Source organism: Schistocerca nitens, chromosome 6, assembly GCF_023898315.1.
Source record: "Schistocerca nitens isolate TAMUIC-IGC-003100 chromosome 6, iqSchNite1.1, whole genome shotgun sequence".
Classification (NCBI taxonomy): domain Eukaryota; kingdom Metazoa; phylum Arthropoda; class Insecta; order Orthoptera; family Acrididae; genus Schistocerca; species Schistocerca nitens.
In genome coordinates, this window is record NC_064619.1 from 478,758,845 (window position 1) to 478,786,041 (window position 27,197).

The 27,197-nt window shown below is 43.0% G+C and overlaps 1 protein-coding gene across 1 annotated transcript in view; it reads left to right on the forward strand.

Annotated features, from left to right (window-relative positions):
• Positions 1 to 25,821, forward strand: part of LOC126262353 (transmembrane 9 superfamily member 4) — a 59,638-nt gene extending 33,817 nt beyond the window's left edge. Inside the window, exons 6-10 of the mRNA XM_049958929.1 lie at positions 473 to 676; positions 3,820 to 3,977; positions 15,572 to 15,831; positions 23,468 to 23,651; positions 24,170 to 25,821. Of these exons, the coding sequence (XP_049814886.1) occupies positions 473 to 676; positions 3,820 to 3,977; positions 15,572 to 15,831; positions 23,468 to 23,651; positions 24,170 to 24,409 (1,046 nt within the window). The 3' untranslated portion in view covers positions 24,410 to 25,821. The remainder of the gene's footprint in view (positions 1 to 472; positions 677 to 3,819; positions 3,978 to 15,571; positions 15,832 to 23,467; positions 23,652 to 24,169) is intronic.
• The last annotated feature ends 1,376 nt before the right edge of the window (positions 25,822 to 27,197 follow it).

The window sequence follows — 27,197 nt, forward strand, 5'->3', positions numbered from 1 at the left end:
TCACTGTGTTAAACAACTGTGAACGAGAGACTTTTGTACTTTGTGAGGGACCTAGTTCAAAGTTATTTGTTTGTGATGATTTCATTATCTTGTGTTCATGTTCCAGCCTTGTTTTAATAATGTCAGTTGCATCTCAAGGGCACATACGAACTGAGCAAGTGGTCATTACATCCAGGTTTTAAATTACGTATACAAAACATTGTGTGTGGTTTGACTGTGTTTGTAACAGTTTAAATGGCAGTTAACTCTCATGGACATGCACTGTTCTCTTGTTTAATAACAAGTTTTGGTCATTGGCTGGGAGTAGGGTCAAGGTGCATCTGATAGAAAATTATACTCGAAACAAACGAGAAAGTATAAACTATATTTTGACTGCATTTTATAATCACTCTGTAATTTTTGTAATGTGTAATGTGAGTCTTTACTGATTTGGTGTCGAAGCTAAAATCTGAAATGTATCTTTGTATTGCAGGCATATTAACAATGATTATGGTAAGGACATTACGGCGAGACATTGCTAGATATAATGCTGATGAGGGACCTGATGAAACTATTGAAGAGACTGGATGGAAACTAGTTCATGGTGATGTGTTTAGACCACCACGTTACTCAAGATTGTTTGCAGCAGTCATTGGAAGTGGGATCCAGATATTTTTCATGGCACTGATAACAATATGTAAGTTAGTACTACGTTTCATGTTAGTTTGAGTTTAAATAATGTTGTGAGATGCGTATAGTTTTAATGGCCAAATAAATTGCTACAACTTCTTCAGTTTGTGATTTAGTATTAAATAATCACAAAACTGAAAGTTGTTACAAACCAGTTGTTACATATGCTTGAAGCACGAAGTTTGCTCATCTAGCATCTGAAAAACAGGGATTCAGTATGATCTGAAGTAAGTTTACTGTTGCTCAGTAAGCACAGTAACAAAAGATCATTCAAATACTTAAATGAAAGCTTTGTCAGGTTCAGTGTTTATGTATTCTTTACACAAAAGTCTCCTAGTTAATAACCATTAAATTGATAATGAAAGTTGTTGTGTAAGACTTTGTACACGATGGTAAGGAGAAGTGGGCTCCAGAGTGTTGTGGCAACTGTTGTAGGAAAGCTGGACAGAAGCAGAAATGATGAGTGAAAAATTTAACACAGTAAACAGAGGATTTCCGTAAACTTGCATTTCTCCAAGTGAATGAAGACTCGTTACAAATAATGCAGCACGAAGTAGAGTCCTGCCATGTTAGTGTCAACAAGGAGGAGGCTCTCTGAATTAATGCATGAATGATGGTTCTGGAGTTGTGACTAAGTCTCTTCTACATAGCATCTGATATTGGAGATGCTCTGAGCACGAGTCAGCTGCCGCAAGCCGTCTATATTGCAGTGGCAGAAACCACCTGTGGTACTGAGCCGCTGAAGGCATGGCTCAGGGAGCATGCTCCAGCGGATATGCCTGATCCTGCATGACCGCTATTGGCATCTGATGGAAACTTCCAATTCCATTGCCAACATTGATACTTGTGGTGTGGTATTGATACACGATACCACAAAAGTTACTGCTCCATATTTATTCAGTAGACAATGCATATCTGTCGTATCGGAAGACATGTTGTCTGCTGTGATATGAGCAGGTGTAATCATCAGAGCTCTCACATTGTGAGTGTACGTTTCTTTTTGTGGCTGTTGTCTTGATTAATTGTCTGAAGGAGTATGGAGATGAGACATAGTCCATATTCATGCTCATTATCATCTATTTGTTAAAATAAATTTATCACCTTCAAAATCATATATCTGAAAATCAGTTTGGCTGTAAATTTGCATATTCCCAGCTAAAATTGTTAAGATTTCAAAAATGGAAGGTAGTATTAGATTTACCATGCTGGGTACTAGTGGTTCACAGGAACTTTCTGTAACTCTTCAAAGACTTGCATCACCTTATGAAAATCATTTGTTGTGTACAGTCTAGTTGGGTCCTTACTGAGTGTTTGAATACTAATACCAAAACCTACAATTAGGCTAATCTCTTGTTTTCAGAAATGCACATTTATGTACTAGAAGCAAACCATTGTTATTAAATGTAGGAAGATACAGCACTCAGAAATTAAAGAAAAACATTTCATGTGTTAGTTGAAAATCGTGAATTTAGTGCTGACGATGGGAGAAGTAAAGATAACCCCAACTTATATCGGAGCTGTAGCATAATAAACAGGCACGAAACAAAATCTAGGATGTTGTGCTTGTTGCCTAGGACAATTCAGTTACTGTACCAGTTGGTTCAAGTTGTATACAGTTACTGGGAGAACAGAAAGAAGAAAGTTTTCTGTACATTTACCTAGACATAAATTGAGTAGTTTGACACATCAAAATTTTGAGTATGCATTAACCAGGACACAGTTTATTTACACATTTATGTCTCATCTTAATGTAGAACAGTGAAAACAAACAATTACTGAAAAAATTATTTAATTGGATAGATAAAAAAATCTACTCACCAAGTGGCAGCAGAACACACACGCAAGATTAGATTAGATTAATACTAGTTCCATGGATCATGAATACGATATTTCGTAATGATGTGGAACAAGTCAAATTTTCCAATACATGACATAATTAAGTTAATTTAACAACATAATTATATGAATATAATAGAGGGAAACATTCCACATGGGAAAAATGTATCTAAAAACAAAGATGATGTAACTTACCGAACGAAAGCGTTGGTATGTTGATAGACACACAAACACACACACAAAATTCAAGCTTTCGCAACCAACGGTTGCTTCATCAGGAAAGAGGGTAGGAGAGGGAAAGATGAAAGGATGTGGATTTTAAGGGAGAGGGTAAGGAGTCATTCCAATCCCGGGAGCAGAAAGACTTACCTTAGGGGGGGAAAAAAGGACAGGTATACACTCCATCCGCACATATACAGACACAAGCAGACATATTTGTGTCTGTATATGTGTGGATGGATATGTGGAACACAAGTGTCTCCAGACTTTCGTAAAATTCTGGGGCCACTACAAGATGTATCTGTACCACAGTCTTACTGCTATGGAGCATGGCTATAAGAGAGAGAGAAGTGATGTTACCAATACAGAAAATAGATATGGTTCATTACATTTAATGACATTGTGACCAAGCGAACGTTTGCCTTGAGAAATTAAGTGAATTACGTGTTATTTTCACTGACCTACGTGAAACATGCCGCCACATTGGGAGGTAACACTGTTCTTGGTCGGTCTGTGTGTGTGTGTGTGTGTGTGTGTGTGTGTGTGTGTGTGTGTGTGTGTAAATATTGAGAGAATATAATTGCAATTTTCATAAATGATTTCCTTTTCTTGTTAATGTTTGCTGTTACATTTGACCACATGAAAAAATATAGGTAATCAGATCTTAAAGTCAGGGATAGCTTATGATTAAATACATAACAATTCTTTTCTTCTGTGTGGGATTTATACATAATAATTTCTCAATTAAGTTTAAAATATGATCAGTTATTTATTTGCATATTTTTTGTTGTTGAAACATTCTGTTCTTTGAATTGTGAATGAGATGGTGTTTACAATAATACTATTGTACACAAGATTAGTTAACCTGATTCATGATGTTCCTCCCACAGAATGTTTATTTCTTGGTTTTGTTTGCAAAACTTGAATAAGTGAAACATTCACATCGTGAGCCGTATGAGACTGAAGTCTTTCCAAATATGAGTTGATTAAGTGTGCCTCCAGCAGACAGTGATATAATAGTTATTTTTGTCTTTTGACTGTGAGTGTTTCATCAGTGTTAAACGTACTTAAATTGTATTGTTGTTGTTTTTTCAGTCTTTGCAATGCTGGGCATGCTTTCACCGGCATCTCGGGGAGCCCTCATGACTGCAGCAATTTTTCTCTACGTCTTTATGGGTCTGATTGCTGGTTATTTTTCTGCAAGGTTATATAAGACAATGAAAGGAAGAGAATGGAAGAGGGCAGCTTTTCTGGTAGGTTATTTGTTGGGACATTTGTGCATTTTGTATTGTGCCGCATTTACACCACTGTAATTCATAACAAGGATGTATTAGGGAATTGTTTTTTCTTTCAGGTATATACGTGGTTTCCTTGTTATAAGTGCGACAGGAGACATATAGAACAATTTTTTACTTGATGGAAAAACTCTGTGATTAATACGTAAATTTATACTCACAGGTTATGCTAAATCAGTAATTACAGTAATTAGCACTACAGCTTACAAAAAGTGATATTGTTTTTTATTTGTCATAAACATTCATATGTTGTCCAGTTGTGTATGGTGTATTGTGAAACATTCATCCACATGATGGGCAACTAAACATACATTACATTCGAAACAGGTTTCCCCCATGATCTCTTCGTTCATAACATATTTTGCTCCTTCTAGAGCAATCAGTTTTTGTCCAAGTTGGCATTATTTTCACTGGAAAATTCTCCAGCTTGCGGCTTGAAGTCTTAGTGGATTTCCTACATTACTTTATTGTCCCTTAAAAGTGTAGAATGGAAAAGTACATTCTTCAAGAGCTGCTCTGCCACAATGAGCCAGAATGTCATTGACATTATCTTGGATGCTGGGTTCAGTATGTGGCAAATTATGCTTGCATTTAACATTGGTGTGTCCAGGGATGTAAATATATCTTCTGATACTCCTTGAAAATCTTCTCGTAAGTGGATATGAGGACAGATGATCACATTTTGTCAATTCCACCCATTTCTTGGTTGTAGTCGATAAAACAGTTCGGTCTTAACCTTTTGTCCAGCATCTCCAAATACTCTTGTCTGTCATTAAATGTTGACATTAGGTGAATGTTTTTCCAAGCAACCCACTTCACTGCAAGAATATTGTTTGATAAAGCAAATGTTAGTTCCTCTTTCCTCAGTTTAGTTCTATTGAGCACGGGTGGCGTATTTTTTTCTTGTTGGTCTTACAGCATGAGTGAGTTGTTGTGCCTAGCAAATCCCTGAACAGGTTGGTAGAGCTACACTGATTGTCCATGTCAATTGTTCCATGTTAATAGTTCCGTGTTAATAGTTCTCTGTTCCCCAGAGTCTCTCACAGTTCCTCTCTTCCAGCATGTATTTTCCGATTAGAACAGTATCCATTCTCTGAAGAGAAGAGCATACTTTATATATCTTCATGCCAAATCCGATTCTCTTTGATGGATTATATAGAACATCTGAGATTACTCAAATGCTCCGGTGCCTGTAAGCTGACTTCCATGCAGAACATAGTTTATACAGTATGTTGCCACAGCCATTTGATTAAAAGTCAGTGTTTTTTTAAAGTTCATAAAACTTCTACAAACTGACCTAGCTTGCCATACATCAAGTGCTGCTGTCTTAGGGACAGTACAATTCATCCTGGAAATTATATATGAAGTAGCCAGTAGTAGGCCAGTATATGTGACACGAGCTATAGTTACAGAAGTACGGGTCAGTACCTTAGTTTGGGGGAAGGAGGGAATTTTTATTGTAAAATAGCTTCACCTAATGTCCATCAGTTAAGGATTTACTTAAAAACTCATTCACGTCATCAAACTTTGCTTGTTTAAGGCTTATGCTGGCTGGTCCCACATAACTTCAAGAATAACCCCTTTTTTCCTAGTTTTAATATTGTTGCCTTACACATTGCAAGTTTCACAAGAAAATATTCTTTGATGTAATTGTGTAGATAAAAAATCTGCTCAACAAGCAGTGGCAGGAGAAAACACACACAAAGGTATTGAAATTTGCAGGCTTTTGGAACCAGTGGCTCCTCCTCCTGACAGAAAGTGTGAAGAGGAAGCAAGTCGGGTGAAGAAAAATAACTGCAGGAAATTGGGAGAGTTTGGAAAAGTTACCCAGAACCCCAGATCAGGGGAAACTTACCAGTCAGGAAGGGAAGAGTTATTGATGGGGACTGCACTAGATGAGTTTTGAAAACCTGAGAGTTCTCAGCTCAAAAGTTCAATATTTCCATTTGCCACCTGCATCTCAACACCACCTCTATGTGTGGAATAGCGATCTATCATTTTTATAAAAAAATCTTTGTCTCTATGCCAAGCTGAGAATTTTTGATGTTGCAATACCAGAGAAGGAAAGTTGCTACGCACTTTATAGCAGAGATGCTGAGTCGCGATAGGCACAGCACAGCAAATAGATTCACACAACTATAGCTTTTGGCCAGTAAGGCCTTTGTCAGCAGTACACACGCACACACAAACGCATTCCCGCGCGTGCGCGCAAACGCAACTTGCACACACGTCTGCAGTCTCAGAGAACTGAAACTACACTAAATGGCCGAAAGCTATAATTGTGTGAAACTTTTTGCTGTGCCTATCGCGACTCAGCATTTCTGCCATATGGTGAGTAGCAACTTTCCTTTTCTGGTATTGTTACATTCCATCCTGGATTATCCATTGTTTAATTTTTTATGTTGCTGTTATATAATGTGAAAGTACACTCAGGAGCATATGAATTACATAAGGTTGCGGCATCAGTGAGAGCTGTTGCCACAATGGTGTTTAGCATGTCATGTGACTGGGATATTGTCAGACGTTGTATAGGCCACTGGTTCAACAGTTGCGTGCTTGATTGATAAGGAAAGAAGTATCAATGGATTTGAGCCTGGTCATAAGTGGTTATCCAAAGTGTGGTGCACACTTCTCTGACATCCTCCTACGGGTCCGGGGTAAGAATAGGCCCTAGGTATTCCTGCCTGTCGTAAGAGGCGACTAAAAGGAGTTTCAACTGTTTCGGCCTTCCATGTGATGGTCCCCCTTGGGGTTTGACCTCCATTTTTCAAAATTCTACAGAAGTACGAGCCATTTGGGGAAGGACGCCTTACGTGGTGTCTCACTGGTCCTCAGTGCACTAAGACCTTGGCACTCAGCATTGTAACAGCGTTGTAACCACACCCACTATTCCTCAAATTGGGCCTAAACGCCTGATGGGTTGCACAAGTTACGCCCATAGTGCGTCCCCATCTGCACCTACGATCATGATGTACTTTCCATGGCACCCGAAATCCAGCACGGTAGCCAGCCCGTTGTGGTGGGGTCGTCATGTACCCTCTAGGTTGTAGCCCCCTGACAACACAGGGATCGTACTGCCGATACCTGAGCTGCACCCTCCCCACGTCGGCCAAGGAGTAGATGCCCGTCTCCTTGGGGCATCGGGACTCCCGGCAACGGTCATTCTGCCAGGTGGCCCTTGCTGAGGCTGAGTGGCGCCCGTGGGGAGAGCCCCTGGTCGGAGTGGGTGGTATCGGGGCGGACGTTTCGCAGATGAAACGTCAACATGTATCGGGTTGCTCTGCGGCCAAGTCTTTTAAAAAGAAAGGTACTGTCTCTGGTTCTGGTTCTCCTGCCCTTTCCCCCTTGACCACTCCCTGGGAGGAAGGACAGGCCCGCCGGCTTGGGGCGAAGTACTTCCCCTGCTATTTAGTCTGTTCTCGGACCGATGGGGGGACGTTCGCCACCTCCAAGCCCATGTTCTTTGTCCAGCACATCGAGGACATCTTCGGGGAAATCGAGGCTCTCAGTAAAATGCGTTCGGGGTCCGTTCTTATAAAGACCACCTCCGCCACTCAGTCGGCGGTGCTCCAGGTGTGCGACCGACTAGGGGACATCCCAGTGTCCATTGTCTCGCATCTGGCACTGAATAGGACGCAGGGGGTTATATTTCATCGGGACCTCCTGCTGCAATCTGATGAGGAGCTCAGGGCCAACCTGGAGCGCCGAGGCGTGCATTTCGTCTGGCGAGTCCAGTGCGGCCCCAAAGACCGTCGCATTGACACCGGGGCCTTTATCCTCGCCTTCGAGGGGGACGTTCTCCCGGAGAAGGTAAAGGTGATGTGCTACCTGTGCGACGTGCGACCTTACGTCCCGCCTCCTATGCGCTGCTTTCGGTGTTTGCGCTTTGGGCACATGTTGTCACGGTGTGAGGCTGAGCCCCTTCGTGGCGATTGTGGACGTCCTCTTTGTGAGGAACATACATGCACCCCACCACCTCGGTGCGTAAATTGTCCTGGCATCCACTCACCTAGATCCTTAGACTGCCCCGCGTATCAGATGGAGAAGAAGATTCAAGAATTAAAAGCTTTGGATCGCCTCTCTTATTCTGAGGCCAGGAAGAAGTATGACCGCCTCCATCCCGTGACGTTGACAACTTCGTTTGCCTCAGTCATGTCCACTCCTTCCACAGTATCCTCACCCCTATCCTGTCCCCCCTCCACCTCCTCACCCCATCCGGGGTCTATGCCTCCGCCTCCCAAATCCCTCCCTTCCAAATCCTCCTCCCTCGCGGCCCCTGCCCCCTCTGCCCCAGGGGCCACCCTTCCTCCTCCTCCCCCTCCGCCGCCTGAGAAGCGATCCTCCTCTCAGGCGTCCATCGGGGAAACATTCCGGACCCCGGCTTCCGAGGTCCGGCGTTCCAAAACGGACCCCGCGCGTGAGGACCTTCTTCGGGTCCAGCCCACCATCCCCGTGCCTCATCGGACTTCCAAGAAGGCCTCCAAGAACAAGTCTTTATCCCCCTCTCCACCCCGGCGCGTTTCACCTGACGCTCCATCCGTGACTCGCTGCTCCCGGCCGTCCTCAGTTTCGCCGGGACGCTCTGCTGCCAGGCGCTCAGCTGGCCTTTAGTCGGCGAATGATGCTGCCCCTCCTACGCAACCCGGGAAAGCGGCTGCAGCTGGCGACGACTCGATGGAACATGATCCGCCTCCCGCCGGTTGTAGTGTTGTTCCCTCGAAACCTGGCCCTCCGCGGCCGTCGAAGTGACCAGCTATTCACCCGTTTCGTTCCCCCTTTTTTCTGACTAGCGATGGCTTTGTTACATTGGAACATAAGAGCTATTCGATCTAATCGGGAGGAATTACAACTGCTCCTCCGCCTGCACTGTCCGCTTGTCCTTGGTCTCCAGGAAACCAAGTTGCGCCCAACTGACCGTATTGCTTTTACCCACTATACCTCGGAGCGGTCTGACCTCACCCCTGTGGATGATATTCCAGCTCATGGTGGGGTCATGTTGCTCGTTCGGGACGATGTCTATTACCATCCCATCCCATTGACCATCCCACTCCAAGCAATAGCTGTCCGTATTACTCTTTCTGCCTTTACTTTTTCCGTTTGTACCATCTACACTCCATCGTCATTCGCAGTTAGTTGGGCTGCCATGATGCACCTGATTGTTCAGCTTCCTCCGCAATTTTTATTGTTTGGCGACTTCAATGCCCATCATCCCCTTTGGGGCTCTCCTGCATCCTGTCAGAGAGGCTCCCTCTTGGCGGATGTCTTCAACCATCTCAATCTTGTCTGCCTCAATACCGGCGCCCCGACTTTCCTCTCGGACTCTACTCTTACCTACTCCGACTTGGACCTCTCGATCTGTTCTACCACTCTTGCCCGTCGGTTCGAGTGGTATGTCCTTTCTGACACCTATTCGAGTGACCACTTCCCCTGTGTCGTTAGTCTCCTGCACCACACCCCATACCCACGTCCTTCGAGCTGGAACATATCGAAAGCTGACTGGGGACTTTACTCCTCCCTGGCGACCTTTCCGGACCACGATTTTCCCAGTTGTGACAGTCAGGTCGAATACCTCACGGCTGTTATCATCAATGCTGCCGAACGTTCCATTCCTCGTACTACCTCTTCTTCACGTCGCGTTTCCGTCCCCTAGTGGAATGAGGCTTGTAGAGACGCTATCCGTGCTCGACGACGTGCTTTACGCACCTTTCGCCGCCATCCTACGTTGGCGAATTCTATTGGATACAAACGACTCCGAGCGCAATGCCGTAGCGTCATCAAAGACAGCAAAAAAGCTTGTTGGGCCTCTTTCACCAGCTCCTTTAACAGTTTCTCCCTCTTCTGTCATCTGGGGTGGCCTGCGCCGGCTGTCGGGCATTCAGGCGCACTCCTCTGTACCTGGCCTGACTTCAGGTAATGAGGTCCTTATTGATCCTGTGGATGTCTCCAACGCCTTCGGCCACTTTTTCGCGGAGGTTTCAAGCTCCGCCCATTACCACCCTGCCTTCCTTCCCAGAAAGAGGCAGAAGAGGCTCGACGACCTTCCTTCCACTCGCTGAATCTGGAAAATTATAATGCCCCCTTTACTATGCAGGAACTTGAACGTGCACTTGCACTGTCCCGGTCCTCTGCTCCGGGGCCAGATGCCATTCACGTTCAGATGCTGGCACACCTTTCTCCGGCAGGCAAAAGCTTCCTTCTTTGTACCTACAATCGCGTCTGGACCGGTCAAGTCCCCATGCGTTGGCGTGAAGCCGTCGTTGTTCCTATACCCAAACCCGGGAAGGATAGACACCTTCCTTCTAGTTACCGCCCCATTTCTCTTACAAGCTGTGTCTGTAAGGTGATTGAGCGCATGGTTAACGCTCGGTTAGTTTGGATTCTTGAATCTCGACGGCTACTTACCAATGTTCAATGCGGCTTTCGTCGCCGCCGCTCCGCTGTTGACCACCTTGTGACCTTGTCGACATTCATCATGAACAACTTTTTGCGAAAGCGCCAAACGGTAGCCGTGATCTTCGATTTGGAGAAGGCTTATGATACCTGTTGGAGAGGAGGTATCCTCCACACTATGCACAGGTGGGGTCTACGCGGTCGCCTGCCCCTTTTTATTGATTCCTTTTTAACAGATCGAAAGTTTAGGGTGCGCGTGGGTTCCGTATTGTCCGACGTCTTCCTCCAGGAGAATGGAGTGCCTCAGGGCTCCGTCTTGAGCGTAGCCCTTTTTGCCATAGCGATCAATGCAATTATGGATTGCGTTCCACCTAATGTCTCAGGCTCTCTTTTTGTTGATGACTTCGCGATCTACTGCAGTGCCCAGAGAACATGCCTCCTGGAGCGCTGCCTTCAGCGTTGTCTAGACAGCTTCCGGTTCTCTGAAGAGAAGACGGTTTGCATCAGCTTTTGGCGATATAAAGCGTTCCTTCTGCCATCCTTACATCTCGGTCCCGTTGTTCTCCCATTGGTGGAAACAACTAAGTTTCTGGGGCTCACACTGGACAGGAAACTTTGTTGGTCTCCGCACGTCTCTTATTTGGCTGCCCATTGTACACGTTCCCTTAATGTCCTCAGAGTTCTTAGTGGTTCATCTTGGGGAGCGGATCACACTGTCCTGCTTCGCTTGTATCGATCCATAGTCCGATGAAAGCTGGATTATGGGAGCCTCGTCTACTTGTCTGCTCGGCCATCCCTCTTACGCCGTCTCAACTCCATCCACCATTGGGGGTTACGTCTTGCGACCGGAGCATTCTACACTAGTCCCATCGAGAGTCTTTATGCTGAAGCTGCCGAATTACCATCGACCTACCGGCGCGACGTACTGATCTGTTGGTATGCCTGCCGGCTGTTGTCAATGCCCGACCACCCCTCTTATCAGTCCTTCTTCGCCGATTCTCTCGACCGTCAGTATGGGTTGTATGTGTCTGCCCTGCTGCCCCCTGGAGTCCGCTTTCGTCGCCTGCTTCGACAACAGGATTTTGCCCTCCCTACAACCTTCAGAGAGGGTGAGAGCCCGACACCACCTTGGTTCCAGGCTCCGGTTCATATTTATCTTGACCTCAGCTCGCTCCCGAAGGAGGGTACTCCGGCTGCAGTGTATTGCTCACGGTTTGTCGAACTTCGTGCGCGACTTGCCAGTCACACCTTTATTTACACTGATGGCTCCAAAACTGATGATGGTGTCGGCTGTGCCTTTGTCGTTGGGGCCGGCACCTTTAAATGCCGGCTCCTCGACCAATGTTCCAGCTTTACGGCCGAGCTTTTTGCTCTCCATCAGGCCGTTCAGTATGCCCGCCGCCACCGCCATTCATCGTATGTACTCTGCTCTGATTCACTCAGTGCTCTTCAGAGCCTTGGAGCTCCATATCCGGTCCATCCCTTGGTGCAACGGATCCAGCAGTCCCTCCATTCTTCTGCTGCTGATGGCTCTCCTGTCAGCTTTCTGTGGGTTCCCGGACGTGTAGGAGTGCCTGGGAATGAGGCTGCTGATGCTGCAGCCAAGGCTGCAGTCCTCCTGCCTTAGCCAGCCTCCCATTGTGTCCCGTCATCTGACATTAGTGGGGTTGTTTGTAAGAGGCTTGTGTCTTTGTGGTGGGATACTTGGTCATCACTTCAAGGAAACAAGCTCCGGGCAGTAAAACCGTTCCCAACTGCTTGGACAACCTCCTCCCGACCATCTAGGCGAGAAGAGGTGCTTCTGACCAGGTTACGGATTGGGCATTGCTGGTTTAGCCACCGCTACCTGCTCTCCGGTGACCCAGCCCCGCAGTGCCCTTGTGGTCATGCATTAACAGTGCGCCATGTTTTATTGTCGTGTCCCCGTTTTAGTCAATCTCGTGTTGTCCTGTCTCTGCCATCTACTTTACAGGATATTTTAGCGGATGATGCTCGAGCAGCTGCTCGTGTTCTTCGTTTCATTACTTTGACTGGCTTGTCCAAAGACATCTAACTCCTTCACTTATTTTACCTGCATCTTTGTAAGAACTTTCTGGTGTTCCCCCCGCCCCTTGAGTTTTACTAGATTCTATGTGCTCTAACAATTGTGACTGGGCGCTAATGACCTCGGTAGTTGAGCGCCCTTAACCCCAAACAAAACAAAAAAAAAACCTCTCTGACACTGTGCAGATATGGAGCTTTTCATGTTCCACCTTATCAGTGGTGTACTTTGAATAGTTTGACTAGAGGAAAACCTCTGTTTTGAAAAACTGTGTCTGACAAGAGTAAATGTTTATTATTGCAGATTATAATAGCAGATAGATGTGCCACAGTGCAACAATTGGGCTAGTTCACCAAAACTGGTGAGCAGCCATGCTGTCCAGAAAATTCTCCTCATTAAGGGCATAGAAGGCACTGGGGAACTGTATACTGTTGTTTCATCTAACATGCTCCTTATCTTGGACATGGTGCATCACCTGTTACTTGATATTATTAAAAACCAGCTCTTATTATTATTACCCCCCACTATCTCCACCCCCCACTATCTCCACCCCCCACTATCTCCACCCCCCACTATCTCCACCCCCCACTATCTCCACCCCCCACTATCTCCACCCCCCACTATCTCCACCCCCCACTATCTCCACCCCCCACTATCTCCACCCCCCACTATCTCCACCCCCCACTATCTCCACCCCCCACTATCTCCACCCCCCACTATCTCCACCCCCCACTATCTCCACCCCCCACTATCTCCACCCCCCACTATCTCCACCCCCCACTATCTCCACCCCCCACTATCTCCACCCCCCACTATCTCCACCCCCCACTATCTCCACCCCCCACTATCTCCACCCCCCACTATCTCCACCCCCCACTATCTCCACCCCCCACTATCTCCACCCCCCACTATCTCCACCCCCCACTATCTCCACCCCCCACTATCTCCACCCCCCACTATCTCCACCCCCCACTATCTCCACCCCCCACTATCTCCACCCCCCACTATCTCCACCCCCCACTATCTCCACCCCCCACTATCTCCACCCCCCACTATCTCCACCCCCCACTATCTCCACCCCCCACTATCTCCACCCCCCACTATCTCCACCCCCCACTATCTCCACCCCCCACTATCTCCACCCCCCACTATCTCCACCCCCCACTATCTCCACCCCCCACTATCTCCACCCCCCACTATCTCCACCCCCCACTATCTCCACCCCCCACTATCTCCACCCCCCACTATCTCCACCCCCCACTATCTCCACCCCCCACTATCTCCACCCCCCACTATCTCCACCCCCCACTATCTCCACCCCCCACTATCTCCACCCCCCACTATCTCCACCCCCCACTATCTCCACCCCCCACTATCTCCACCCCCCACTATCTCCACCCCCCACTATCTCCACCCCCCCACTATCTCCACCCCCCCACTATCTCCACCCCCCACTATCTCCACCCCCCACTATCTCCACCCCCCACTATCTCCACCCCCCACTATCTCCACCCCCCACTATCTCCACCCCCCACTATCTCCACCCCCCACTATCTCCACCCCCCACTATCTCCACCCCCCACTATCTCCACCCCCCACTATCTCCACCCCCCACTATCTCCACCCCCCACTATCTCCACCCCCCACTATCTCCACCCCCCACTATCTCCACCCCCCACTATCTCCACCCCCCACTATCTCCACCCCCCACTATCTCCACCCCCCACTATCTCCACCCCCCACTATCTCCACCCCCCCCCCCACTATCTCCACCCCCCCCCCCACTATCTCCACCCCCCCCCCCCACTATCTCCACCCCCCCACTATCTCCACACCCCCACTATCTCCACCCCCCCCCACTATCTCCACCCCCCCCCCACTATCTCCACCCCCCCCCAATCTCCACCCCCCCCCCCCACTATCTCCACCCCCCCCCCCACTATCTCCACCCCCCCCACTGTATCTCCCTCCCCTCCCCAAATAATGAGTCAAATACCAGTTGTCATCAGAGTTGTTTTCTAAATACTTAAGCAGTTGTTTAATAATGATTTACTGCCAAATTACCCACTATTTCACCAGCATAGGGTTAAATTTCCAAAACTGCTGAAACGTGTTTCTTTATTTCTCATTAAGAAACCAGATACCCGTTTTCACAGGTTTTCCTTAAAAATTGCCTTAATAACAACATACTTTGAAAAAAACCTTTCATTTCCTATTTCACCCCCATAAATATGGAAATTTAAAAAATCCTTTTTTAAACAACTGTTGCAGGATAAGATCAACACTTTCTGCAAATTTAAAGTTTCTATCCTTAGTGGTCTGGGCTGGGGATGATGTTTCAGTGAGAGTCAGTCAGTTGGGAAATTGCCTTTTACTTATAGAGATTAGGGTAAATTACATGAAATTATTAATGAGTTAGTTAATTGATGAATGCTGTCATTTTGTACAGAAAAATTAAAGTAACAAAAAATTTGTTGAAGTTCAGAATCTAACAATGCTTATGATGAAATCTGGGCTGGTTATGAACTTGAATGCTAATTATCTCTTCAGTCAATTAGTTTTTGGTAATTCAGAGTATTTTACAAGAAAGTAAGACTGCCAGATCTTCTGTTGATGTTGGTCAACTTTCTCAAATGTATTGGTTAACTCACAGGTTTTACATATTGTGAACTGTAATGCTGTCATCAGTTAATTATATTTTCAGGTTGTGTATGTCTAAGTGAAAACTAATTACATCACTGTAAACAGGACAAACAAAATGATAGCCTGATAGCCTGAACAATTGAGTGTAAATAAGATCTTGAGATTTAATGTATTGAGGACAAGATAAAAATTAGCAAAAAATTGGTTTTTTATGGGGGTAGAGAAACATAAGATGGGAAGAATGAGTCATACTGTGTCACATGACAATAGGAGTTTTCTTTCCCCTTCTTTTGCTGTCCCAACTTGTTCTGTCTCTAATAAGTTTCTTGGTGTGGTCATTAAATCCTAATCTTTGCTCTTTCTTTTTACACTGCGACGAATTTGCCTTTTTTGTGCTCACTGGTTTCTTGTACATTATGTTTCTGTACTGATAGTGTAAGTATCAGCTTTCAGCACATACTGTTTTGTTCTGTTTCAGACTGCCACTTTTTATCCAGCAATTGTTTTTGGAGTTTGCTTCTTCTTAAACTTTTTCATCTGGGGGAAACATTCCAGTGGTGCAGTACCATTCTCCACAATGGTGTCACTGTTATGTATGTGGTTTGGCATTTCCTTACCACTTGTGTACTTGGGTTATTACTTTGGGTTTCGCAAACAGCCTTTCCAGCATCCAGTACGGACAAATCAGATTCCACGTCAAGTCCCAGATCAACTTTGGTACATGAATCCTTTCCTGTGGTGAGTGATCAATGACTTAATGATTTTTTAGTGACAATTAAATACTTATTTTGCCATTTTGCCTATGTTTTGAGTAATATGTAATGTATCTTATTTCATTCAGTGCATTTGCATACATTTTGGGGTAAACTTTCAACTGTCTTGCATATGCCTTAGTGTTATGGAATAGAGATGTTAACAGAATAGTAAATTATAAAGTTCTGGTTAGCTCTAAAGATAATAAAATGCATTTAAAAATGAGGGTAATCCCAAAAGTAAGGTCTCCTATTTTTTTATAAGTACACAGACCTGTTTATTTCTACAATGGTTTACATCAGTTTACAGCTTGAAAATTTAGCTATTTTTTGACATAATCACCAATTCTGTCAATGCAATTTAGTAGACGTTGTGGCAGTTTTTGTATGTCCATGTCATACCAACTCACCGCCATGCTGTTCAGAAAGTTATGAACTTCTTTCACCTCGTCGTCGGAGCTGAATCGCTTTCCGGCCAAATGTTCTTTTAACTTAGGGAACAGGTGATAGTCACTGGGTGCCAAGTCAAGATTATAGGGTGGGTGGGTGATTATGTTCCACTGAAACTGTTGCAGGAAAGCAACGGTTTGCTGAGCGATGTGTGGGCGAGCATTGGCATGGAGAATGTGTATGCCTTTGCTCAACATTCCTCTTCTCCGGTTGTGAATTAAAAGTTTGAGTTTTTTCAGAGTCTCACAGTACCTGTCAGCATTAATTGTGGTCCCAATGGGCATAAAGTCGACCAACAGTACCCCTTTCTGATTCCAAAAAACGGTTGTCATGACTTTACCGTCATACTGCGTTTGTTTGAATTTCCGCGGCTTTGGCGAAGAAGGGTGCCGCCACTGGCGTGATTGTTGCTTGGTCTTGGGTGTAAAGTTGTATGCCCAGGTTTCGTCACCCGTGACAATTGAGTCCAGAAAGTTGTCCTATTCGGCTGCAAGGCAGTGAAGATATGCGCTGGAAGCATCAACTTGTTGCTGCATGTAGTCCTCAGTCAGCATGCGTGGCACCAATGTTGTACACACCTTCCGGTAGTTCAATGTTTCCCTTACAATTCTTTGAGTGGTGCTTCAGGAAACCTCAGGAACCAACGTGCAGAGATCATCCTGATCCGCTGGTCTTCATGCCTGCTTTGCTCAACCTTCAACACTGTCTCCTCAGAAATTGATGTTCTCCTGCTCCTTTGTTCGCCATGAATTTCGGTCTGACCAACTACAAACTCTCTACACCACTTACGAACATTTTTGACATCCATGCACGACTCGCCATACACTTCAGTCAATTGGCGATTGATTTCAATCAATGCAGTGCCCTTTGCGTTCAAAAACCAAATAACTGTGTGCAATTCGCACTTGGCGGTGACATCCAATGGGTGCTCGATTCTCAATGGCTGCCAAGCCAAGACTGAGCACCTCAGTGCGGCGTGCGCATGTTTACACAAAGCGTGTGAAGCACTCTTCATAACAATGTGATTAACTGCCATACAAACAGAGTTCAATGCTTTTAAAAAAAATAGGAAACCTTACTTTTGGGATTACCCTCGTAATTAAAATTGTGAGAATTTCTCATTCTGATTTTATGGGTCCTTGCATTTGATTTCAGTTATTTCCTGGATGTCAATATGATACCACATGTTATCATCTTCAGGCTTATGCAATCATGGAACCCTTGCTTGTATTTTTATGTTATCCACTGATCCTCCATTAGCTCATTATCTGCACTATTTCTTATTGTAGACACTCCAACAAAGAATGCCTAGATCCACTTGATAAAATCAGTTCATATGTCTGTCTACTCGGTTGTGCCTATTTACTTGCTGTCTTGGCTGTTTTCATTGTCAGTGATGGTTATTAGCAGAGTAATGACTGCAGCAGTTTCATTAAATCTATGACTGATTCTGTATGTTAGAGAGGTTGACATCTTTGTGACCATGTTACATACTCTGCATGTACAGATAAAATTTAATATGTGTGGTATTATTTGTGAGTGTATTCCATCAATGGGTTTCTTTTACCATCCTTTGAAAGTTAGTTACTTAATCTACATACTGTTTGTGCGGTACTTCACTTAGCAACTTACTCATGTTTGTTCTCCAGACAGTTGAGCCAGGACCATTTAATCCAAAAGGTCACTCTGGCAGTTTTAAGAAAGTAATGCAAATTGCTGTTTACCAGAAAACTTACCTTCCTGTCGCACTGAAAGTATTCTGATAGAACTTGTGTGTCCTAATGAACACCCCCTCAAATAACTTCTGGAAGGTTGCACTGGTGTATCCTTCTAATATTGCTCAGGCTTATTTCATATACACCAACAGCCACTGCCAGGATCTCAAAATGGCCCTCATGCATTATTTCTTTCCTTTGTGGGTTGAGAAGACATTACTTGCAGCAATAAGTGAATTGTTAGTTGGACATAGACGTTTGTATTTAGGCATTTGCAAGAAATTGTTGCATCAGCAGGCATGACATGATGAAACAAGATGTCACCCATGTCATGTCAGCAGATATGAAAAGATGAAATAAGGTGTCACCCAGATATACTTTGAGCACTTAAGTTCAAAACGCATATTCGAGCATAAGGTCTGTGGCTAGTGCCCTCTCTTCTTTCTGTTGTGGCTAGATGTTATTTGTTGGCACCAATTTTATCAGTAACAAGTAAAGAGGTGCAGACAATTATGGTTCCAGAAGAGTGTGTTTTGTCCTGAAGAGGATTGGCCATCAATAGTGAAAGAATGACGAGAGTGGTGAAAAGCAAGATATAGCTGAAGAAAGCTGCTTTTACATGGAACTTAATGGTGATTGTGTTAGATGTGAACAGTAAATGACTAGTGGAATGTGATATTTTCTGACAAATCAGTATTTTCCACAGTGACTGATGTGTCTGTTGTGATCTCAGATATATCTCCGAATAATATTGCGGCGGCTTTGTCTGTGACAGTTTGGTGCTGGAAGTGTTCCCTTGGTGTTGAGGCACTTCACAAGGTAAATGGCAGGCTTAATTCTGCTCAATATACTCATATTATGGATAATGTTATGATCTCATCTTTGTGACAAATATACCTTGAGGGATTAATCTGTTTCCGGCAGGATCAGTCTCCAATACATGTAACAGATGCAGAGCAGGAGTGGTTTGGAGAAGAGAATGAGATTTCTCTTCTCAGCTAGCCGCCTCCTGCACCGAACCTCAGCCCATTGAAAACATACGGTTGCAAATGAAATGGACATGCAAGAAAACTAGCCTGACTTCGTGCCAAGGACCTCTGTCAATGTGTGATGCATGGGAGATAGTGGCAGAAAATGGAGGACTTATTACTCAGCTCAAAGACACCCTGCTTTGCCAGATGCAGATGGTAATTGAAGTGGAAGGACTGTGAACAGGACGTTAAGTGGTACTGAAACCACAAGTGCTATTTTGAAGGCTGATAAAATCTTATTGTGAACTGTGATGTTCATTGTATTAATTTTTGGTTTTCTATAAACAAACAGCTTAACACAGTAGATCAAAAAATAATTACTAAAATTGTGGTTTGATCTGAATCTTGCAATTGTACAGTTGTTGTTGGCCAAATGATTAGGCTGCCGAACTGGAAAGTCATTATACTGAGTTGTGCGATATCCAAATATATCTTGCTGTTTTCAGAGGGGTGCATGCTTCATGATGAGTATCAGAAAGTTGTAACTCTCGCAGTTACACTCACAAGTGTCCATAATCTTCATGAGCAGTCTTATAAACTCTGTAATGTGACTGGCTCCTGCATAACACAGCTGGCAATCAATTTTCAGCCATCACTACTTTATGTACTATATCATCATCATTTAAGACTGATTATGCCTTTCAGCGTTCAGTCTGGAGCATAGCCCCCTTATAAAATTCCTCCATGATCCCCTATTCAGTGCTAACATTTGTGCCTCTTCTGATGTTAAACCTGTTACTTCAAAATCATTCTTAACCGAATCCAGGTACCTTCTCCTTGGTCTGCCCCGACTCCTCCTACCCTCTACTGCTGAACCCATGAGTCTCTTGGGTAACCTTGCTTCTCCCATGCGTGTAACATGACCCCACCATCTAAGCCTGTTCGCCCTGACTGCTACATCTATAGAGTTCATTCCCAGTTTTTCTTTGATTTCCTCATTGTGGACACCCTCCTGCCATTGTCCCCATCTACTAGTACCTGCAATCATCCTAGCTACTTTCATATCTGTAACCTCAACCTTGTTGATAAGGTAACCTGAATCCACCCAGCTTTCGCTCCCATACAACAAAGTTGGTCGAAAGATTGAACGGTGCACAGATAGCTTAGTCTTGGTACTGACTTCCTTGTTTCAGAAGAGAGTAGATCATAGCTGAGTGCTCACTGCATTAGCTTTGCTACACCTCGCTTCCAGTTCTTTCACTATGCATCCTAAGTACTTCAAACTGTCCACCTGTTCTAACTTTGTTCCTCCTATTTGGCACTCAATCCGTTTATATTTCTTTCCCACTGACATTACTTTCGTTTTGGAGATGCTAATCTTCATACCATAGTCCTTACATTTCTGATCTAGCTCTGAAATATTACTTTGCAAACTTTCAATCGAATCTGCCATCACAGCTAAGTCATCCGCATATGCTAGACTGCTTATTTTGTGTTCACGTATCTTAATCTCACCCAGCCAGTCTATTGTTTTCAACATATGATCCATAAATAATATGAACAACAGTGGAGACAGGTTGCAGCCTTGTCTTACCCCAGAAATTACTCTGAATCATGAACTCAATTTACCGTCTACTCTTAACTGCTGCCTGACTGTCCATGTAAAGACCTTTAATTGCTTGCAAAAGATTGCCTCCTATTCCATAATCTCGTAGAACAGACAATAACTTCCTCCCAGGAACCCGGTCATATGCCTTTTCTAGATCTATAAAGCATAGATGCAATTCCCTGTTCCACTCGTAACACTTCTCCATTATTTGCCGCAAGCTAAAGATCTGGTCCTGACAACCTCTAAGAGGCCTAAACCCACACTGATTTTCATCCAATTGGTCCTCAACTAATACTCGCACTTTCCTTTTCAACAATACCTGCGAAGATTTTACCCACAACTCTGATTAAAGAGATACCTCTGTAGTTGTTACAATCTTTTCTGTTTCCATGTTTAAAGATTGGTGTGATTACTGCTTTTGTCCAGTCTGATGGAACCTGTCCCGACTCCCAGGCCATTTCAATTATCCTGTGTAGCCATTTAAGACCTGACATTTCACTGTATTTTATGAGTTCCGACTTAATTTCATCCACCCCAGCTGCTTTATTGCACTGCAGTCTATTGACCATTTTCTCCACTTCCTCAAATGTGATCCTATTTCCATCATCATTCCTATCCCATTCTACCTCAAAATCTGAAACATTACTGATCGCATTTTCACCTACATTGAGCAACTCTTCAAAATATTCCCTCCATCTGCCCAAGGCATCCACAGGATTCACCAGCAGTTTTCCTGACCTGTCGAAAATACTTGTCATTTCCTTCTTACCTCCCTTTCGAAGACTGCTAATTACACTCCAGAATGGTTTTCCAGCAGCTTGACCCATAGTCTCCAACCTGTTTCCAAAGTCTTCCCAAGATTTCTTCTTGGATTCTGAAATTATCTGTTTGGCTTTGTTTCTTTCTTCAACATAACTTTCTCTGTCTACCTGAGTTCTAGTATGTAGCCATTTTTGATACGCCTTCTTTTTCCTTTTACAGGCTGCCTTGACTGTGTCATTCCACCAAGGTGTTTGCTTCATCCTACTTTTACACACTACTGTTCCAAGACATTCTTTAGCCACTTCTAGTACTGTGTCCCTGTACCTTGTCTATTCCTTTTCCAATGACTGTAGTTGACTACATTCAACTAACTGGTACCTTTCTGAGATCGTGTTATGTACTTGTGCGTGATTTCCTTATCCTGAAGGTTTCTCCACTCTTATCGTCATACACATGGACCTGACCTCCTGCACTTTCGGCCTCACAATCCCAATTTCACTGCAGATTAAATAATGATCAGTGTCATCAAAGAATCCCCTGAATACACGTGTGTCCCTCACAGCCTTCCTGAATTCCTGATCTGTTATTATATAGTCAATGACAGATCTGGTTCCCCTGCCTTCCCAAGTATACCGGTGAATGTTCTTATGTTTAAAAAAGGAGTTTGTGATTACTAAGCCCATACTGGCACAGAAATCCAAGAGTTGTTTCCCGTTCCTGTTGGCCTCCATATCCTCTCCAAATTTACTCATAACCTTTTCATACCCTTCTGTTCGATTTCCAATCCTGGCGTTAAAATCACCCATGAGCAGAACACTGTCCTTGTCCTTTACTCTAACAACTACATCACTGAGTGCCTCATAAAAACTATCCATCTTATCTTGATCTGTCCCTTCACAATGTGAATATACTGACACAATCCTAATTTTCTTGCTGGACACTGTCAAATCTATCCACATCAGTTGTTCGTTTACATACCTTATTGCAATTACGCTGGGTTCCATTTCTTTCCTGATGTAAAGCCCTACACCCCATTGTGCTATTCCTGCTTTGACTCCTGACAGACCTTGTATTCTCCCACTTCCTCTTCTTTCTCACCCCCTTACCCGAATGTCACTAACAGCTAAAACATCCAGTCCCATCTTACTTGCAGCCTCTGCCAGCTCTACCTTCTTCCCAGAGTAGCCCCCATTGATATTAATAGCTCCCCACCTCATTACCATTTGTTTGGCAAGTCGTATCTTAGGAGTCCCTGGTTTGTCAGTTAGAGGTGGGACTCCGTCACCTCCAAAGGTCCGAGACATTTTGCTCTGATTGTTGCCAGCATCATATTTAAAGTACCAGGGAAGCAGGTTGCTAGCCTTACTTGCCCCGAGTCCCATTGAGTTTTACCCCTAACGGTTGAGGGACTAACTGGTGGATTTGGTAGTCTTTGCCGTATGAGCACAAAGGTGACCACGACTCAGAATATGGCGGAGATGCCCAGCCTTATTCCAAAGTAACTGGTATCCCGACTGTCGGGACCATTTACTTGGCCACTCATACGTTGCCCGTGGTTCATGAACTAGGACATGACTACAGGAACCCAAACCATGTACTATGCACTATGTACTATAAAGTTTTATAATTCCGTTTAAAATATTTTTATGTATTTTGTGAACTCGTCTGTAAATGGTTCGCAATATTTAAACACAAATTAATTTATTAATCTGTAAATGTACTCATTTCACATGATTATCATATATTATTAAAGTGGCCCATGGAATGTGTGACTAATCCACCAACTATTCAGCCATCCAACCAGCTAGCCAACCAACCAATGAAACCTGCTTCAGCTAACTGGAGTTTGGTTTCCTAGAATTTTCTGAAGTCATTCAATGTGAACACTGTCATGTTTGTCAGTCTCTTAATAGATATCACACCTATTCACGTCCATTAGAACTTCAGTCTCCCCCTCCCCTCCTCCTCCATAAATGACTGTGAAGTCAGTGTGCTGTTCCACAACAGAAAACAGCTTTTAATTAGAATGAAGAGAATGAGAGTCTTGTTAGTGATTAGAATTGAAGTTTGGAGTATTCATAAATAAGCAACTTTTTGTTATTCCTTTGTTTTCAGCACTTTAATGGCAGGTGTACTGCCATTTGGAGCTGTATTTATTGAGCTGTTTTTCATATTCTCTGCAATTTGGGAAAATCAATTCTATTATCTGTTTGGTTTCCTGTTCCTTGTGTTCATTATCTTGGTGATATCATGCTCCCAGATATCAATTGTAATGGTGTACTTCCAGCTGTGTGGTGAGGTAAGCATTGCATTTTTCTTTTAAGAAAATCAGTAAAGTATTAGTTTATTACCTGATACCTAAACTGCAGGAAAATACAGGAAAGAATTTAATACAAGCAGGAACACTAGTTAATCTTTTTGAAAAACTATATTCACTGTTAATAAATGTGTATTTTGATTCAGAGTATGTACTCTGATAGAGAGCCACTGTAGTTCGAAATGTAACCTTTCAGAAATGTATGCTGTAACTGTCATAGTATAGTATGCTGTTTAAAAAGAAATTAGATGTTCAACATCATGGGTGCGTGGATTGTCATGCCAATTTTTTAAATTACTTGTGTAGTATTTAATACCGAGTAACACACACACACACACACACACACACACACACACGTGGACAGTGTCTATGATCTCCAGATATTTTTATGTACACATGCTGCAAGTCAGCTGGTTTTCTGTTAGTTGGTTCTGTCTGTTGGTTTACTGTACAGCTCGCTAAAGACTTTTATTTGTAACTGGTGCATTTTCTTTTTTCAGGATTACCATTGGTGGTGGAGAAGTTTTATAGTTTCAGGAGGGTCAGCAATATATGTCTTTGCATATTCAGTATTTTATTTTGTCACCAAGCTGGAAATAACAGAATTCATTCCCACATTGTTATATTTCGGCTACACAGCTATTATGGTGATAACATTTTGGCTTCTTACTGGAACTATCGGTTTTTTTGCAGCATATGCATTTATTCGGAAGATTTATGCTGCTGTGAAGATTGACTGATATTTTGAATTTGTTGTGCAGCAGATCTCACGGACTGTGGTTATTTATGAAAGTGGGGACCATTGGCAGTTGCAGAATCCCTCATGTCATCTTTACTGTTCTAGTTAAAGGTTGTAATTCTGCAGTTTTGTTTGAAATCAACACTCTCTAAGCAGTACTGAGAGCTGTGGTTGCAGCAGTGTAAGAAATTGTAAAGCTTGGTAACCTAATAGTCTCAGTACTGTCAGTCACAAAATACCAAAAAAAAAAGAAAAAAAAAGTTTTAATATGTGATTATCATGTATTTAAATGTGCAAATATATTTTAATAAAGTTCTTCATTAGTGAGAGCTTGCTGCATATGTTACCACTGGACAGGAATGTGGTGATAAGAGAGCTGCATCCTGTGTTCTCTCTATGATGAGAATTTATATCAGTAATATTGTGCTGTACTGGCTGTTTTCTCAGATGTATAGTTTGCAAATGAATGTGTAAAAGTGTTTGCATGTTCATTATTGACCATGATATTGTTTAGTAGTAATATCTTGTATTTACTAGCAATGAACACAGTTTCTTAAAAATATATTTTTATGTAATATAAAAAGTGTAAAAACATAATATATCTCTGAATGCTCTACTTTGACATATACCAATTTTATTTAACAATTATGAGTTAATGTGTATTTTGTACCTTATTCCGTATGATGTCTTATAAAGATTTGTTCAGTGAAGTTGTGGTTTACAGATGTATTGTCCTACTACTGGAGTCTCTTGTGTGCTTATTGGATTACAGTAGTTAAGGAAAGTGCTTCATTTGTGTGTTGTAATATTAAATACTGAAAAAATTATAATCACAGATGGAGCTTTAATTGTGTGCCCGTATCTTAATGTTGAAAGCGTATACAGTTGGAGTAAAGATCATTTTATATTTCCAAATTTGCAAGTGTAATTAAGTTTGAAAGTAAGTGGAAGTAACTCTCTCTGTGTGTGTGTGTGTGTGTGTGTGTGTGTGAGAGAGAGAGAGAGAGAGAGAGAGAGAGAGAGAGAGAGAGAGAGTGTGTGTGTTTAATATAGATTCTATTGCCATTTTGTACTTCTCTGTAGCCATTGCACAATTTAATGAATCTGTGTGTTATGGAGCATTATATCAATAAGTGAAAGTTGTTTGTTATTTTGTTTGTAACAGGCATTTTTAAATTATTTTGCTGCCTGAATAAATGTGCATGACCTGTGATAGTTTTATGTATTGTATTTATTTATTGACCATGGAAACAAGTACTAGGAATTGATTATTAGTATAGGACAAAGGAGTGAAAGGACTGTCCAGTTATACTGATTCAGGTATTGCCAATGACACTTCGATTGCAGAAGTTTCAGTATTAAATGTAAAACAAATGAATTACCAATAAACAAACTGCATATCCTCAAGACTAATTCACTATTGTTGTGGTTTTTTTAGTACTCTTTGTGTTCTTTCAAGAGTTGTTGAACCACACAGTCATAGGTCAGTAAATTGCTTAACAGTGTTTAAGCAACTGCAAGGCATATATATATATGCATCAGTAATTAAAACTATGCATTACAAGCAGTGTTGACAGCTATAAGAAACTGAGCAACTTTGACAAGCACTGCTTTAGAGTTCTAAATTAAACATCAAATTTGAATAATGCAAAATGCCTCTAATTCTAGAACCGTTAACTTGCTGTAAGATTTACATAACCATTGGATATAGACTGTACTTAGTGACAAATAAAAGGTTGCTGCTTTCGTATTGAGATAAATGAGGAAAGCTTTGTACTGTCTAAAGTCTGTCATTATGGTAACAATGATGATAAATGCTCATTAGTCTGCATACAATAAAGGTTTAATGTTTTACTGTTGTAAAGATAGTAATAGTCATTCTTCCTGTATATAGTCCATATTTGAATGAGAGTGTGTGATGATTTGTTGTAAATAATTTAGGAGTAAAAGGGGCAACTTGCCGAACAATGGCAGACTTGAGTCATCAAAAAAGAATGAAAACTTTGCTAGCTTCTGGACGGATCCTTTTACGGGCTAGAATGCATGTAGTGGCCCTGGTGTTTGCAAGTGCGCCCACATGTTCTAACTTGTCATAGAATTCATCTGAAAGCAAGCAAAGTTTTCATTCTTTTTTTGTGTCCGTCAATGACTCTACATGCCCACCATTCAGTGAATTCACCTATTTACTTCTAAATTATTTGCATTCTGTTGAACTTTCATTACCATATAAACATTATTTTGTGATAGGTTCATAATGCTTTATGAAAATTTTCTGCAATTTGTAACCAACATTTCATTATATAACTGTTCCGTGACAGTTATTTATAAGGGGCATTCAAATGAAAGCTGGTCACTAGTGTAAAGTAAAGGTAACGATTTTATTAACTCAAAAATGTAATTGTACACAGTACACATACTCAAAAATAGTCGCCAAAACTGTTCAGACATTTATCCCATTGCGACACTAGCCAGTAGATTCCATCCTTGAAGAAGCTAGTAGGCTGCTGTTGGGTCCAGGCCTGGATGGGGGTCGTTGCCGATGCTAATAACCAGTAACCGATGGATCTTCTCCATAGTGATTATGCAGTTCTCCAAGACTAAAGCATTCACGTCTGCAACCATTTCCGGTGTTATAACACAATGAGCCTGTCCAGGACGACCATAGTCTTCCAGTGACTCGCGCCCCTCTAATAATTTTTTGTGCCATTCCACAAAACTTGAACGACTCGGACTGTACTCACCACACAGATCCTTCATCCATCTATACATTTCATGGCCTCCTCCACCCT